The 18,097-nt window shown below is 40.4% G+C and overlaps 2 protein-coding genes across 2 annotated transcripts in view; one reads left to right on the top strand and one right to left on the bottom strand.

Annotated features, from left to right (window-relative positions):
• Window positions 1-14,492, bottom strand: part of LOC101858054 (E3 ubiquitin-protein ligase RNF123) — a gene marked incomplete in the record, with an annotated part of 58,083 nt that extends 43,591 nt beyond the window's left edge. The window contains 4 exon segments of the mRNA XM_035971827.1: window positions 602-742; window positions 9,933-10,119; window positions 11,451-11,541; window positions 13,626-14,492. Coding sequence (XP_035827720.1) covers window positions 602-742; window positions 9,933-10,119; window positions 11,451-11,541; window positions 13,626-13,812 — 606 coding nt within the window.
• A 154-nt stretch (window positions 14,493-14,646) lies between these two features.
• Window positions 14,647-18,097, top strand: part of LOC101857433 (rab GDP dissociation inhibitor alpha) — a gene marked incomplete in the record, with an annotated part of 21,446 nt that continues 17,995 nt past the window's right edge. Inside the window, 1 exon segment of the mRNA XM_013086872.2 lies at window positions 14,647-14,804. Within this exon segment, the coding sequence (XP_012942326.1) occupies window positions 14,760-14,804 (45 nt within the window).

Here is an 18,097-nt window from a genome sequence, read left to right as displayed (position 1 = left end):
GGACTCCAGTACTATCTGGGTCAGAGGGAAGTGAGCGCTAAAAATAGCCCAGTGCCGTAAGCGTTAACTCCCTAAACCCTAGGCCTACACTTCCCGGATGTCAGAGCTCCCTAGAGATTTTTACCACTTTCGGAAAAACGAAAAAAATACTAAATTTTAACATATCCCAATCAAGTTTCATACACTTTATTCAAACCTTTATTTGTGTGTATTGCAAATTTCAAGGCAAAATATGATGCAGTTTTTATGCAATACTCCCAGGAAAAAGGTTTATATACAGAGTCAAAAAGTAACCAAAAAGCAAAGAAAAAGGAAGTGCGTTCAAAATTTTCCCTCCCTCACATGGTTCACGAATATAGCTTTCTTTGTTCTAAATTTGGGCTGGAACTTCTGTTCTGGTCATAGTCTGTTTCAAACGAAAAATGGTTACTCTTCCAATTGGGCTATAGTCTGCTTCACACAAAAAGTAGTTTTTGCGGTCACATAGAGCGATATTTTCCATACCGATACTGACAGTCTTAGGGTTGGAGTGTTGCGCGTAATACCGATATTATCAGCGTTAGGGCTGGGTGAGTTAAAAGAAAAAGGAGAGTGTACCAACCTCCTGGGAGAAGCGACAGTTGGAAGTACACCAGCCCAGCTGCATGACACCCTTGGAGCCCAGCATGAGCTCGTACACCCACTTGCCCTCGTACACACAACAGCTGGCCTTGATACTGCTAAAGTTTGAATGACTAGAAATCTGAAAGGAACCAACAAAGTTAAGCAGTAGATTATAAACAAAAGCAAGCTGATACAATAACCAGAAAGACTTGTTGAAGGGGTGCTTAATTCATGAAGTAAATTTATAAATGAAGAAATGCAAACACAGTGACATGTGGCATGCTTAATTAATCCCCCCAACAAGCCAACATATGGAGAAAGATTTACTTCAATCCAAATGTACACAGTGAAAAGATCCCATCCAACAATATAGACCTGAGGAAGGAACTCATACAGACAGAAAAGGATCATTGACAAAGATACAGAAACTATTTTTTTTTTAAAGGGGGGAAAAAAAACGAAACATACAAAAAGATACAGAAATTATCTTTTTTTTAAAACAAAGGCAAGACACGAAATAAACACCCTGCAGTCAAAATTTCAAGAATCTGTAACCAGTTTGAATCCCCCCCCCCCCCCCCCCCCCAGCAAATGAATGTATGCCATCCACAATACAATAGTGCATATCACTGAAACAGGTCCAACACAGCAATGTGAGCTTTAGGTGGCGTCTGTGGTCTAGTTAAACTTGACCTTATCCGTACGTCATGTTTTACTATCGTATCCAAATGACGCAGGGAACTCTGTGCCACCACTTTCCACAGAGGAAATTTACTTGTTAATCCGATCTGTACTCTTTGCATAGCAGTCTGTCAAAATGATTTTTTGAGAAATACTGAAAGTTTCAAAGAGATCTTCAAACTACAAGTATTCTGAAATTTGAAATAGAATTAAAGACTGTTGGGCTCAAAACCAAAAGGGTGCGAGTTCCAACCCCTCATTTACACAAATTTTCCTGACTTCTCCCAGGTGGACATGGGTACCAGGACACAGACAGCAAAAAGTCTCGTCAGTTTGTTAGTGTTTGAGTACTCTGCTGTCCACTATATCGACGGTGCGCCATGCTTACCGTGCACGGCATTTTAAGCAATTTTTTCAGGAGAGAAAAAAACAAGTTTATTTCAAAATGCATTTTTAGCAGGGTAACGGTTTCAACATACAGGGAGTATATTATTAATAGATAATACACATGTTATGAGTATTTGTTTCTTCTGCATCAAGAAAATAGGTGTCTTTTCAGACCTTTCACGGATATCATTCCCTTATCCTGCACTTACGCTACATGTCTACACGCTTAGCCCAGCCTGTGATCCCTGCACGGATAACATTACTCAATACAGCCCAATTCAGTGCGTGCGAACTACAGGAAGTGCTAGGCACCGTCTACTCCTGCATGCTTTGGTGTCACAATAAGCCGGGGAGCAAGCGATATCGAAACTTCCACGTTTAGTATTATTAGTGGCAGAGGTCGTATAGGTTTCTCTCTCTCTCTTGCCCTTTTTAACTCCCAGTGGAGCATAGGCCATCAACAACATTTCTCCAGCTGAAGCCTGCCCCGAGCATCCTTTTCTAGCTGTTTCCATGATGTCCCCGCCTTTTCCATTTCTGCTTGTACTGCTCCCCTCCATGTCATCTTTGGTCTTCCTTTCTTACATTTTCCTTGTGGATTCCACGCCAAAGCCTGTCTGATGATGCTTTTCGGGGGTCTCCTCAGGGTGCGCCCAATCCATTCCCATTTCTTCACCTGTATGTCTTCCTTTCCTGGCCTTTGGCTTGTTCCCTCCCACAGTTGAGCATTTGTGACTCAATCGTATAGGTTTAGTGACTTTGTTTTTCAGTGTATTTTACACACAGTACGCGTAATGGCAATGGTAGTAAAGAATCTTTGGTAGCCCTACACAACATGACCTTCTTGAGCAGTAGTTATAGTACTGGTAGTTGTAGTACTTTTTCGGTGGTGATGCCATACATTAAAATCTCAATCCTGCTCATTTTTTTCCTTCTCACTTCACCCTCCTGGTCTTTTTTTGTTGTCCTTTGTTGTTACCTATTATTCGTGGGTTGTTTTTAAAAAAAATCTTTTTAATAAGGTTGGGGCAATACTACCCCCGGAGTTTTGTCTTTCATCAAGAAGGATGAGGTGGGCACCAGAGATAAAGATCAGGCCTTTTCTCAATCCGAAAACGGAAAGCTGAAAGTTCGGGGCTGTCATGCAACTGAAATGTGCAAATGGCATGCTGCTAGATTAGATATTTTTAAAAAAATTATACATTACACCCCTTCACCTCCTTTGCCCCCTCCTCTGGGCTCCCGACTCTTTCTGCAGCCTTTCTACTGCTACTCCTTGGCTGCTTCTTACAGCTGTCTTTCAGCCACACCCCTGATCTTCTGGTAGGAAAGATCTACACCTAGCCTTCTTGGACAAGGGCAAAAAATCTCAGAGATCCAGTGTGAATGTTAAAGATCCCTTGATGGTCCAGAATTGATCAGAGTAAATCAAGGCTTCAGCTGCCACCAGGGCAAAATTCGAAATTTCCTACAAACTGAAAATGTGTAATGTGTCCAGCGCTCATATGACCGTATGCGTTTGCGAGCGGCGTAAAACACTTTTAAAAAAGGAAATAGTAATTTATGAAAAAATAATGTCAGTGCCGGAAAAAAAAAAAAGTATTTTCGTTTACCTCCCTCTACTTTGTCTTAATCTCAGACTCCAAAGACTGAATTTGGGTTTTCCGTTAAACACCTCATTAAATACAAGCTAGGCCTACTGTACCATCGGTCATTTCAGAAACAGAGCCTGTCACCAGGAGGCTTACCTCAGTACAACGGTACCCACTGAGGATTTCTCTCACTTTGACTTTGAGGCAAGCTCGTAACAATGAATGGAAAAGGTTCGTCATTTCATTAAATACCATATCATTCTATCAACAAAGAACATACCCTGGTAATGATACACAGGGAAGAAATAGAAACATTTAAGTTTCTGCTAGCTTTGTTTTTTGTTTTTGTTGTGGTTTTAATTGTATTAACCGAAGGGCTCTGATTGGATTGGATACGATTTGTATTGAGTGCTTCAATGGTGCTTTTTTACCCCCATATTATAGAGATTACAGGCCTCAACAATTTAAAAAAGACTTCCTACTTAAAATTGCTAAAATTGCTGATAGTATATCGATGCTTATACGTCGTGAGATGCCACTGAGTCTCAACGTTACGGCCGGATCTGCCACGTACAGTTCCCAAACGGACGACGCCAAGAAGAGGCAGTCCCAACAGGGCGACATTGTACAAACTACAGGGCAGAGACGGAGGCTCTAAAACACATGCAGCAAACATCATCAGGGATGTGGTAGACCCCCAAAGCCAAGTAGTATTCCTAACTGACGCCATGTCAGTACTGCAGGCAATCACTGCCGGCAAACTACCAAGGCTGCGAGAAGTAATTGAGGACATCCCATGCCTGAGGATCATGCTGCAGTGGATTCCATCATACTGTGGTATCTTAAGAAATGAACAGGCAGACAGAATGGTCAAACTAGGAGCACAGAAAGAGCAACCAGACAACAGCGTCAATCATACAGAAACAAAAACTGTTATAAATACACAATTTAAAGCACCACAGACACCAGATAGCTACCATAAGCTGTCCCGCCAAGAACAAGTGATTATCTTCCGACTAACAACACAACACACAAGACTGAGACAACATATGTACAGATGTTTTAAACTAGTACAATCACCAAAATGTCAGTGTGGAGAGGTGGACCAAACAGTTGAACACATCCTTCAGCACTGCAAGACACACAGGGCCCTGAGACAGGAAACCTGGCCGGCCAACCCCACTGACACTACAAGAGAAGCTATATGGGCCGACAGATGAACAGAGCAGGACGGCCCAATATATGATAGATACCAGATGCCAAATGTGATGCAATCCAGAAGAAGAAGGTCGCCACGAGAGCAGCACTGTCAGCTCGATTCACAAAAAACGAAATGGGATTAATCTGAATTTTGCCAGGGTTAGAGTAGGCCTATTTTGCCTCGATTTGCAATTGCCATGGTATCTTCAACATGAACAAGGTGCATACTGGCCTTCGAAGTTTTTCATTCTTACACGAGAAGGCGAGGTGCTCAACCCCACTTTCCTAGAGACCAGGGGTTTTGGAAATATGAGACATGCCTGCACCAGGGGTGGGGTGGGGGATTCGAACCAGCAACTTTGGAATGAGGAGAGATGAGAATCCCACCTCCCGACCCCAGAAGACAGCCTTCGAACTGAAAATTGAAAGTACTGGAGGACTACATTAAACAAAATAAAGACTACCTATCCACTTCCAAATAACAGAACATAAACAACAACAACAACAACAACAACAACAACAACAACAACAACAACGGCTGACTTGTTTGAAAAAAAAAAGGCAAAGACCTGGATTATTTTACTTTAAAAATGAAAGCAGCACACATGTTGTCATTTATTAACTTACCCCCAAAATACGCTGAAGACAAAAGATACAAATTAAAGATGAGGGCTGTATGTAACTAAAATGTACCTCAACTAAAACAGTTAAGTCAAGGCAAGTTGAAACAAGTACACAAGCAATGGGGTAAGTGACAAAAACAGTCTCTCTCTCTCTCTCTCACACACACACACACACACAAACACTTACTAAAAAAATGAAAAGAGGGTTTCCATTTTCTACTTAACTACTAACCAAACAAAAGACACAAGATAGAAAGACAAAAAATTAAAAAGTTTGAATCAGTCCTGTTCACTGCTCACCTTCTTCAAAAAAGATGCGATGTGGGTCTCATTAATATGATTCTTATTACTATATGCAACTATAAGTACAAGTATCTATAGGTAGTCTATTACAAATCTTAATTATGAAAATATTTAAAGTACAGTACAGAAACTGTCTACTAAAACTTAGTATGTCAAATTGTAGTACCGGTATGAAAAATGATCTGCCAGTGAGAATTTGAATGAAATGTATACATTTATACTCAAATTGAATTTGGAACCTGATTAATAATCAGATTCAAACAAGGAGATTCCTCACGGTGAGTGAAGTTATGGGACCCACAAAGTTAAAGAGTCATAGTGATACACTTAGACATCCTCCTTTCATTATAGTACTAATTGAAAGAAGAAGTTTTGACCTATAAATACCTTATTTCACATTTCATAATATATAATGTCCCTTTTCTAGCTCCATTCTAAAAACTTCAATCTAGAACGGCATCCGGTCTGCCTCTGGTCTGAAAAGTGCGTGCACAAACACCATAGCCAACTATAGTACGTACTATACCTCCCTATCACTTACACGCTTAGCGTCCCAAGATCACACCGCTGTGAACAGTAACGCGAAAAGCACACGCTTCGCACAGCCCAAGATGGACCAGCAGTAGGGACGTGCGTTTAGTACACAAACGTTTTTTAACAGTAAAACTTTATTTTTGACACTCAATGTTTTACTGGCACGTGTAATCCGGTATAACATTTCATTTCAGCAAAAAAAAATTTTTTCCACGAAATTCGGCGCCTGCAAGGTTAACATTGCGCACTAGTGATATGCCTCCCATGAACTTGAAGCCAAGAGAGTTTCTGAGTGTTCAGGGATCTACAGGAGCAATAATGTAGACTCAAGTTAAAAGCATAGAGCTTGCTGTTGAGATGGGATATACTATCGTCGGCCTGGTGATAAAACCGACTAACCCACAAAATGTCAAAAAAATTTTTATTGGCCCTATCGATAGCAAATTGTCCATTTCATATGCTCACTCATAGTCGGATCTAAATTTTGTCTAGAAATGTCTTTAAAACATTAGAAATAAAACCGTATAACCCGGCATCTGTCGGATTTTAGCCCGATAATTCCGACTATCCAACCTGCGAGGGAGGGAATGAGGGTTGGCTGTTTTTGTCGCGCAAACAATGACGGACCACGTGCTATGTTACCGACTAACCCCGGCTTCCACTCGTCTCAGGACTTCGTTTGATAGTCCAGAATTCGCTAACGTAACCATGTGAGCTCTTCAAAAGGGAAATTTGTGTAATATTTCTTGTTGGTTTCATTTGGTAGTTATATAGACCTGGTTGTTCCCTCTTTTTTTTCTTTTTAATGCTGCAGATAATGTCATTAATGACTTAAACTCCCCACTGTACCCACAAAACTGTTTTTATCTCGTGACAATGCCGGTATTTCAAATGCATCTTTATGGATTGTGTTATATAAGAAACTATTTTTTCTGTCCACGTGTTCTTCTTTGTCTTTGTACTTGAAAGTTACTGAATTATGAAGGCATTTTACCTTATTCGAACTTCTGTCTCTTCTCCTAATCATTTTTTCCATTGCAATTGAATGGACGAATTCGATAGCTTTTCATTCTTTACTAACTCACTCAGAACAAAAATGTGGGACCTGTCCAGCACACCGTCTGCCCCCAACAATCTTTTTTTTTTAAATTAAAAAAATTTTTTTTTTTCATTTGCAGTGTTTATTGCAGTCATTACCTTCTGAAACATCTTTCAATTTTCTTTGAAAGTTCATTTCGTTTGCGTTTTGTATAGATTATTTTCTCAGTGTCATAACATAATGCTTTATCTCTATATCAAACCATAACTTACATAACGCTATAACATTCAATAAGATGATGCCACGTTTGCTACGTCACCTCTGACCCTCAGCGCAATGGAAAGTGCTCAACATGACCAGGCTAATGTCACATCAGCTGATAATACAACAGTTATGTCGCCTTTGATCTCTGTGAAAAGGACACGGCATGAAAACGATAGGAAGGGTAACAAAAGGAAGAGGTTGAAAGAACTGGGGATGCCTCTACACATGTCACGAAGCGAGCAGGGTGTGAACTTGACGTCCTTAGCTGTTGTAAACAGGTTGGTACAAAATGCAATGACATCACTGGTCACTCTCTTGGAAAGAAAAGAGAGACTATGTATATGCCATGATACACAGGATAGACAAAAAGAGATCTTACACAGCAAGTGAAAACCCAAAGAGAAATTACACCCTTCAATGTCACTTAAAAGAGTCAATGGTCAAAGAACACCTGTTTGTAAACAATCTTCATGAACACCACAGGCCTGACCAACTGGTTTATTTAAAGTGTCTTCTCCGAAAAACAACAACAAGAGGCACCAGCTTCGAATCTGGAAACCTTACAGAAACAGAATACACAGCTCATCAAATATGAATATGAGGAAAGCGGCGGCTAGACCAGAGAAGGAGAAGGACAGGGAGGTGGCACTGGACCCAGAGAACAAAGTGTGTGTCCTTTGTATGGGGATCCAGTGCGTCCTTCTGGCCTCATCACTAAAGACACCTAGCTTATATTATAAGACAAAACTGGCAATACACAATTTTACAATTTAGGATTTTGCCACCAGAGACGCCAGATGATATGTCCCGGATGAAAGTGAAGTTGGTCTGAGCTTCAACAGTTTTCATCACGTCTGACGCACTAACTGATATTGCAAGCGACTGGCTTCAACCATTTCATCATCTGCAGTGATTGGTGCAACTACTAAAACAGAACTGCCACCCTGGTGAGTGCAATGGCCTCGCTGGCCAAAGAGCTTAACATCACAGTTGAGCAGAAATTCTCACCAAGGGCAATACCCAAATGGAGGGGGATTCAGTCCATGGCACTATTGAGCGATGGCTCTAAAACGCACTGATGTACATCCCAATGGACTACGTGAACATCATGCTCCAAGCCAGACGCATCCCAAGGCCCTATGAAGTTATGTACCTTGGCCACAGCTTTTTCAAACAATCCATCCAGGGAGAAAAGCAGGTGATCCTACTGTCACTGACTTGCAGGCATCAAAGTACACTCCATACTTTACATTCAGTACAAGCTGAACTTTGGTGAAGGATGGCAGGCACTGCAAGGACCAAGAAAGCTGAACACGCAATGTATTACGGTTACTGCTGGACCTCTCTGTAAAGACAGATTGAACATAACTGCCAACCAGTATGCTACCACAATTACCATGAAACTTTGCCTCAGTAAGAAGTTTTGAAAGCGATCAAGTCAAATTCGATTATTGTTGAGTCTTTCAAAACAATGGTAACTTTTGTCGTATTGCCTTGTTATAGCCACAGGACACAGAGTGAGACAGACATGCTCTTCTACTGTTGAGAAAACTCAATAATGTAGTAGTTGTCAAGCCACACACCTTGAAGAAAGTTGGCGCATTCTTTGATACTTACAAAGTCTTTTTGTATAACCATCGCTGAGGTAGCAGAGCTTCTGTGTGGCTTTCTGCTTTCATTTCTTTCTTAGTATTACTTTTTCCAAGCATTTGAAAGGCCACCCAGTGCCAATAGTACCGTGTCAGACACAGTCATAAATTCTAAAGGCCTGCTGATGCTACTGCTACTACTGTTGTTTTTGTTGTTGTGGTTGTTGTTTTTGTTGTTGTTGCTGTAGCTGCTCTCCCTTACCATTCGAACCTCCTGTTCTTCTACTTCAAATATAATTAAAATACCCATTGCTGTGTTCTGCTTCTTCTACTTCTATTAAATGTTCCACTTTGTGACTGCTGTTTTTGCCAGAACTGACTCTGTAGCACTGAAATGGCAGCAGCTGATAGTATGTTGGTAGCAGTAATATCGTCCTCCTCCTCTTCCTTCTTACTCCTCCTCCCCTTTTTTTCACCTTATCCTCCTCCTCCTCACCCTCTTCTTCCTCCTCCTCCTCCTCCTTCTTCTTCTTCTACAAAAGATCACGACGATTGAAAGAACCGATCAAATACGTCACAGTCAAGTGTGGCTTGGCTGCACTCAACCAAACTCGAGGCCAGCAGTGGCTTCCTGATAAACCCGGCCAACCCACAAAATTGAGGGATGGTCGGTTTTATCGGGGAAAATTTGAGCGACATAACCGTCTAACCCACGCAGTTTCATTAAAAGCGATTTTTTAAGGAAAAAAAGGTCTACAGTTTTTCGGCAAAGTGTTTTTATAGGTGTTTGAAGCACTGGTTTATCGTTTAACACCTTTGTTTTGAAATAAAACAGTTTTTTCCTTCTCCTGTAAAATGTACCTCGCTGGGGTTAGCCGGTTTTATCCCAAGGCCGACGATATGCGCTATAAGTGGGTGATATTTTAGTAGTAGTAGTATAGGGTTTTACGGCGCTCGCAACCGCTAAGGTCATATGAGCGCGCGAAACACAAGTTGTTTACTTTGGTGATATTTCATACATACATTTCATTTTTGGCAACCTTTGAGATACGTCTTTATGCAATACAGCCCACGTTTATACAAATGATATTTATCATTTTAAAAATTTATTACTCACCCCTAAACGATCTGGGTCAACAATGATGGTGCCTACATTGGTGATAATGTCAAAACAACATTCGGGGGGACCAAGGCGCCCAATTTCTGGACTCGGCGCTGTCATGTTGGACTTCATTTCTTTATCAGAAACCTCTTTCAGACAGCTGGATATATGAGCTTCCAAGGTCTGCAACCTTAGACTTTTCCTGCAAAAGTAAAAAAGGAAGTAAAAACAGTTAGTAACTTTGTGGAAAGTGATGTGATGGGCCAAACTGCACTAACATTTTTAAAGAAACACTGAAAAACTTTTAAGGATAAAAAACAATTGGCTTCATTAAAAACTCTAAGCAACTGCATCACATACCTGCATACTAAAGGCTAGATCAGTGTTTCACGTCGTTGCGTAACATTTCTTCCTTCCTCTGCCATTCAGCTAGACCTTCTGTAAATTTGCATTTCTTGTCTTCTTTCAATGTCTTGATTTCTCTGCCCGTTTGCTTCACTCTTTAAACCCCATCGGATGCTGGTAGCGTTAGGCGGTAATAACGCTGTTTCCATCAGCGTCCAATACCATTGACAACTGTTTCGTTTCATTTAGTGTTAGTTTTTGCTTGTTTTTCGGAAATATTCCCGAACAAAGTTTATTAGTAATGACTAAGCCTTTGTTTCTGCCATTTAGAAGTTAGAGGCAAGCTTTTGGAGTTATAATGAGACATAGTGCATTACATTATTATGATACTGTGTAAAACGGCCATCTGTCTAATACAGCCACTTCTTTCCTCAACAATGAATGGCTGTCTTAGACAGTTTCGACTCAATATTATATTCTTCCTGAGCAGCTGCCTTGGGATCCCTGTCTTACAGTAATTCTTTCTTTGCTCTCCTCACTTGTATTTTTTGTCTATTCACTTAAAAAAATTCATTCTGTATGCTAGTGTTTCCTTTTATCCAAAATCTTCTTTGCATGTGGAGTTTGTAACATGTTGCATTCCCATCTGTGGTTAACGATACTGCAGTTTAATTAAAGACATACACTTTAGTGCGTCACACAGTGCCTGCTGGCAGATTGTGAGCTCAACGTTATTCTGTTAATTTGCGCTTTCATCTGTAGATCTGTATTGGTATGGCTAATACGGGGTGCCCATTACGGATGGGACCAGAGGGTCTGGCGACTGGCTCGACACGCCGTAATGGGGCACCCCATATGAGGCAAGTGAATTAAATTTTTAATCTGGGAAAAGGAATGTTATCAATAATCCAGTTGAAATTGCCCAGACGGCCACCCTGTCTAGGAGAAAAGTGGAACGTCTTGGACAGTTTCATTTTAATGCAGAAAAAACACTAGTAGAGGGAAGGGGGAAGTAGTTGTTCGAACAGGTGATTTTTTGGACAGGTGGTCACTACAAGAGCAGCTTCAACCTGTATTTTCAACCTGGGTTCTGGAAAAGGGAGTTTAAAACCAATCTGAGTACACATCAAACAAAGACAATGGTTATTTCCTGACTAGAAATATTGACAGTGAGAGAAAGAAACCTACCTTGATGGTGCAGCACCAGTAGCTCCTTCCACTGGAGATGAGGAGCGAGGATTTTCAAAAACATGGCTCAGTATTTCTGAAGTATACTTATCTGAAAATAAAAAGTAGACATACATGACATTATATATATATATATAATTACCATATCGATCAAACCCATGGACCGCTATGAAATAACGAAAAAAAAAAAGGATAAAAGAAAAAAAAAAAAAACCTTTATTGATCTTTTCCAAGAATAAGTTGTGTGACTTTAAAACTTCAATGACAGAAATTTGAGAAACAGGAGAATCATGTCTACTTAATATGATAGCCCGTGAAAAAGGTCAAAAGGGATAAAAATTCCAAGTGATTGTCCCCCCAGTATTTTAAAATAAAAGATATGAAAACTAAAAAAAGCAACAATCATTCAATGTTGTACAATAGGATGCAAGAATCATATTTAAATTTTATCAATTTATGGAAAACTATGGCACTATTTAGCCACGATACAAACCACGATGACTGTTTACTCTTTTGAGCATTTACTAGCTCAGTACTGCAAAAAAGAAAGTTATAAAACAACACTAAGTTTTAGAAAAAATTATATTTATATAGAGACAATCTGCCAGATCAGTATATATTTCTTCATTCACATCTTTGGCATTGCGGTTAGGGTTAGGGGATGGATAGGCCAAGGTTACCCAAACCCTAACTTTTCTAATATTATCCAAATCCAGTCAATAACAGCAAAAATAAAATTTAAGGGAGTAACTTTGAATACAAGTCAACAAGTTCAAAACATTTGAATAAAACAAGCAGAGGGTAGCCTTGGCCAAATTAAAAGAAGTATGTGTATTGGATATTGTCCAAAATATGATGCAAGTAAGGAAGTGACTATCTATCCTCACCCGGGGTGAGAATAAAAATGTGATCGAATCGACCTCTCACCCCGGGTGAGACTTGCCAGCGTTGGCTATTCTCACCCGCTGTGAAACAAGACCTGTTTTTCCTAATTTTGGAATAAGTACTGTCTATCGGTGTGGATGATCAAATTGAAAATTTCAAAGAAAAAAATGACGTTACAGCACAAAAGTAAACTTTAGGTCGCTTACAAAAATGCTATGGCTATTTAACTTTTCGAATCGAGCCAAACTACGGGGGTCGCCATTTTGTTTTGCCCAGAAGTTCTCGCAAGATCTACTCCTCTCCTCTCTCTCTGTCTGAATACTGTCTATCGGTGTGGACGATCAAATTGACCAAAACAAAGTAAAAAAATGATGTTAAAACACAAAGTAAATTAATTTAACTACTATCGTCTACAAAGATGCTACGGCTATCGAATCGAGCTGAACTATGCGGGTCGCCATTTTGTTTTGCCCAGAAGTTCTCGCGCTACTCCTCTCTCTTTCTTTCTCTCTATCTCTCTCTCTCTCCACTGCCAACAGACAAAATTGCAACGCTTTTTTTAGGCTAAACAGTAGTAACACAAGAGCACTGGAACGTTTGTTCACGGCACAGAATTTTACAATTCTGCTATCACAGTGTAGAATTCTGTGGTTCAGGGTGAACGCTACAATGGTGGGCCTAGGCTTTAACGGTGAACGCACAGCGGGTGAGAATAGCCAAAACGCTCGCCTGCGCTATTCTCGTCGGGGTGAGAATGGCCACCTCTATTCTCACCCGGGGTGAGAATAGTGCAGGCGGGTCTTGTGGCTATTCTCACCCGGTGCGCTTGTCAACAAATTTTGCGTTCACCCTAAACTCCTAAACCACAGAATTCTACACTGTGATAAGAAGAGAAAAATTGTAGAATTCTGTGCTGTGAACAAACGTTCCATTACAACTGTACTTGTAGCCTACTAAAAGCGTACAATTTTGTCTGTGGGCAGGGGAGAGAGAGAGAGTGAGAGAGAGAACAAAACAAAATGGCGACCCGCGTAGTTCGGCTCGATTCGAAAAGTTAAATAGCCGTAGCATCTTTGTAGACAACCAAATTAATTTACTTTTGTGTTTTAACATCATTTTTTAACTTTGTTTTGGTCAATTTGATCGTCCACACCGATAGACAGTATTCAGAAAGAGACAGAGAGAGAGAGAAGAGGGGAGGAGTAGATCTTGCGAGAACTTCCGGGCGGGTGAGAATAGCCACTTTCGGTGAGAATAAGAGGTGGCCTGCAAGTAGGCCTAAATACTTACCCTCAGAACCTCCATCCGATACTGCCGCATCAATTGCAACAGGACTCCTCGAGCTCCTTCTTACATGCTCTGCGTTAGGATGGGTATTGGGACTAGTGTCTCGACAGAGTTCTCTGCTATCCCTAGTGTTATTACCAGAAGAGGCAGAGGAAGTGGAGGCAGCGGCAGCTTTTTTACTCTCCGCCATGGTCAAAACAGCTCAAATGAGAGCTCTATAGACATTGGGATAGAATAAATATTTATCTAAAACAGAAAAAAGAAAGACCAGCTTTCAAAACCGAACCATTTCGTAAACGACAATGAGTAAACACCATTAACATCGCCTTCGAAGGAATTGTTATTATCCAGTTTTGTAAATGTCAACAAAGTACGTCGCCATGTTAGCAGGACCGCACTGAAGGAACTACTTCGACCGCTGCCAAAAAGTTTCACTGTTTTGCCAAAAAAATATCTTTAATGCAATACAAGTACAAAACCATAGGAAATAATAAACAAAAAACAATAGAAGGTGGTGCATTTCAAAACTAATGCTCATGTTTTTGTTCTATTTGTGGATTCGTCAGACTACAACATACCCTGCGGAACTAAACTTACCACTGACACATAATTTATTTTTATCATCAAAACAAATTAAATATAGTTCTAAAAACTTGTACTCATTAGAAAACAGTTGTAAAATATATCTTAATAGTAATTATGAAAATATAGATCTATATTTTAATCCCCTGGCATTATATCTTTCGAACTATATTTTCTATCAAAGAATGATAGTACAGCAACGTAAATCCCCGCAGAAACTAATTAGCAAAGCCATGTCAGAATGTTTTTACAAATATTCTGACCCTTCTTAATTTCTCTTATTTGCCATACAAAAAAGTGAAAAGTGAAATAATTTGAATAATTTTGAATGCAAATGAGTCTGAATCGAAACATTTATAGTTCAAAGGGTCTTTCACATATCAATATCGTTTTCACATAAGTCATTCTGTGGGCGGTGATATGCGATCATTGTGTATTACTACGCACTGGAAGGAAGTGGCCACTGAAGTTGTTAGTGCCCGGTGTTAGCATCATCAGTGGGTGTAGCTCAAGTAATATTATAGACAGTCGACAGGAGTGATACATTATATCGCCATGGATGAAACATACGATGTCATCGTTATGGGCACAGGCCTGAAGGTGAGTCGAAATTCTCATCGTGATGTATGTTTTTGTATGATAATTATTGGTTATGATTCTGCTGCTAATCGATTTTTTCCAGTCTGACAACACAACTGCACAGTGGTCTAGGCTAGGGTAGGGCTGGAGATCTAGAGTAGAAGTCGAGGCTGTGAAAGTGTGACAAAACAGAGAATCCAACCAATGATCTTAATCTCAATTTGGAATCTTGATCACGATCTTGACTAACTAGATCTACGGCAGACTCTAGACTCTAGATCTAAGTCTTGTTGCAGAGTAGATCTACCCACCCAAGCCCAAATGACCGTCTACCTCCTAATTTACAACCTGGTCACAGACAATAGTAATGGTGTACAGTAGATCTAGACTAGAATCTAGATCTAGTCTGCTGTAGTCTGTAGATCTAGTGTAGTGTGGGAGAGAGACTTTCGACAGGACTACCGACTACCAAACAGTCAGACTTTAAAAAAGGAAAAATCTTTCTTGGTACTGTCAATTGACAAAAAACTTTTTTGTCAATTGCCACCAAGTAAATTGGAGCTCTTTTGCGTTGGTGAGTAGATCTAATCTAGATATCTAGCTTATATTGTGCTCGAGTGCTCGGTGTTGTGCATTCACCTCTCTGTCCCTCTGTGTGTGTGTGTGTGTGTGTCTTTTCCTGACCCCCGTCCCCCGATTTATGTTCCCCGATATAACGTGAATTTCTGCTTGAGTTTGTGTGCGTTTGTGACCTCTACTTCTAGAATTGCCTGTGTTGGTTCTACACCAAAGCCAAAGTGTAGGCTAAGGCTAGCCTAGATCTAGGCCTATGACCCTATGACCCTATGTCTCGTTGAAAACACGCCAAGTGGGTACCGAAGCTCTTGACTAGATGCTCGTCCAATGAAATTAGTTGAGAACAAATTGACCCATTAGACACACATTATAGTTATAGTCTATTTAAGATAGTGTTGTTTTCAGACTTGACACAGCTTCACTCGGTGGCAATTGACAAAAAGTCAATTTTTGTCAATTGCCACCGCGTCACTCGGTGGCAACTGATGCTACCATCTTTCTTTTCCATTTTTGGCCTGTCTTGAGTCTATGGATTACAGTAAAACTGTGGAGGGTCTACCTACATGACATTAAGTCTGTATTCAACAGACATAGATTTAGATGTCATAGACAGAGGCGCTTCTTGATTTAATCCCCTCCGCCCTCATGCATGTAACCCCATGCCACAGCTCCACACAAAAGTGTAAGTGATAGAAGATGGCACAAGCGGATAATTAGAGAACATGAGTATGTCATTGGCCGATATTTATAGTAACAGCCATCTTGACTTGTTTGACGTCATTGAGGGATTCCCACTTTGTTGTCAGTCATGGTTAAGAATTCAAGTTAAAGTGTTAAGAAAGAATTCTGCCCCGACGTTTTAAGGCCCAGGCCTCTCTCCTTCCTTGGCCTGCAGTTTGAATTTTCAAACATTGTTTGGGCTTTTTTACTCGGGGAGCTTCAAACCTAAAATTTCCACATGAGAAAGGTGCAGTACAGCTGTTGGGGTCAGGAAGTCATGTGAGCATGCGGAACACATTCATTCATTTATATACATTTTTGGTTTGATAGTAGGAATTCTGCGCGGATGGCGGCCAAGGCCTACTTTTATCGATTTTGGACCATCAAGGGATTTTTAACTTGCGCGCGGGACCTCCAAGATTTCTCGCCCTTTTCCAAGAAGGCTAGGTTTTAGACCTTCGCTAAGATAGAGGGGTGTGGCTGAAAGACAGACAGTAAGAAAGAGTTAAGGAGCAGCAGAAAGGCTGCAGAGGCAGAAGAGTCAGGAGCCTGGGTGGGGAGTGGGGGGCAGAAAGTGGAGACGAAAGCAGACGACAGAACATGATTGTTAGGTTTAGAGAGCAGGAGAGGAGTTGAATGGAGAATATTTTTTTAGTAAGAAAATTTTCCGTCGCAGTCAGGTTTCAAACGTGGGACCTATTGAATGAGAGGTGAACACCGTAACCTCTAGACCACAAGAGCTCCCAGACTTGGTTGATAGCATAGAAAAAAAATAATTTCTTAAAAGGTAAAGTAATGTAAGGGGACCAAGTTATGTCATATAATGCCTTGTTGAAATAAATTTAGACTTGGATATCGATGTGCTTTGGTTCAATCTTCTTACAAGTGCTTCTCTGCATTAATTTGTGCAATTCATTTACTTTGATTTTGAAAGTGAAAATTTGGTTGAAATGACTTTTTACTTTTTAAAAGCAGAGGGAAGAGATGAACTTGCTTAAAAACTGTTAAAATTTTTATTTGTGCACCCTCAACAAGCTCTATCAAAGGTGTACTTTTCAAAATTTCCGAAATGCAGTTCAGTGAGATGGTCTAAGCTTACAGTGTTAGTGCTTTTTACGATTCCTGGATAGGAACAACGCAACAAACATTTTTTTTGTCTGTGGTGTAAAAAGGGCCCGAATGGATTAAAGTGGATAGTTGGAGACTGAATATTTTTAAGATCACATTCTCATTTGATCTTACTGAAAAATGTTGACACTGACAGAAAATATAAATTTTCATTTTCAAAATCAGACATTACATCTTTGGAAGTCATTAACTACTTTTTAAGCGGCAATTTTCGCTAAAATTTTACAACAGGCACCTGGCGACCGCCATCTCCTACAATCACAAATATCTTTACTTTTATTCAAGATAGATGGGTATTTTCTCCCTCGAAAGCCAGGCAAATGAACATTAGAATATCTCCATATGTGCCCCAAATTTGACGGACACCCCTCTACTCTCTCTTTCAGACTCAGACACACTCTCTCTCTCTCTCTCTCTCTCTCTCTCTCTCTCTCTCCCTCCCTCCCCTGACCTTTTCAATGCATTAAATGCCCTTTATTATGTCGGTAATGTTTTTCTTTACTCTTACTCAGACGAACGTTTACCACTCACTCATACTGTCTCCCTTGTTCCCGCTACAGCTGAAGCTTGTGCTGTCGTTCGACCACCTCCAACAGTACGTAAGCCCCGACCAGATCCCCACGGTCCTGGATGGCCACTTCTCTTACAACCACGAGTCCTGGGTCCGATTTAGGAAGGTCAGTTTCTGATAAGTTGATAACGTATGTATTTTACACCTCCATCGAAACAGTTGAGAAACTAATGAAGGTAGCGGCCTGCTTCTACCCTGTCGGTCATGTGCTTTTTATGAAATAGCTACTTAAAAAGTTTGGGGGGGGGGAGTACATTTGGAATGACATCTTTCTCTCTCTCTCTCTTTCTCTCTCTCTCTCTCTCTCTCTCTCTCTCTC

The sequence above is a fragment of the Aplysia californica genome, unplaced genomic scaffold (genome assembly GCF_000002075.1).
Source record: "Aplysia californica isolate F4 #8 unplaced genomic scaffold, AplCal3.0 scaffold00515, whole genome shotgun sequence".
In the NCBI taxonomy this organism is placed as follows: Eukaryota; Metazoa; Mollusca; class Gastropoda; order Aplysiida; family Aplysiidae; genus Aplysia; species Aplysia californica.
The sequence above is the reverse complement of the archived record's forward strand: the minus strand, read 5'-3'. Positions and strand labels throughout refer to the sequence as shown.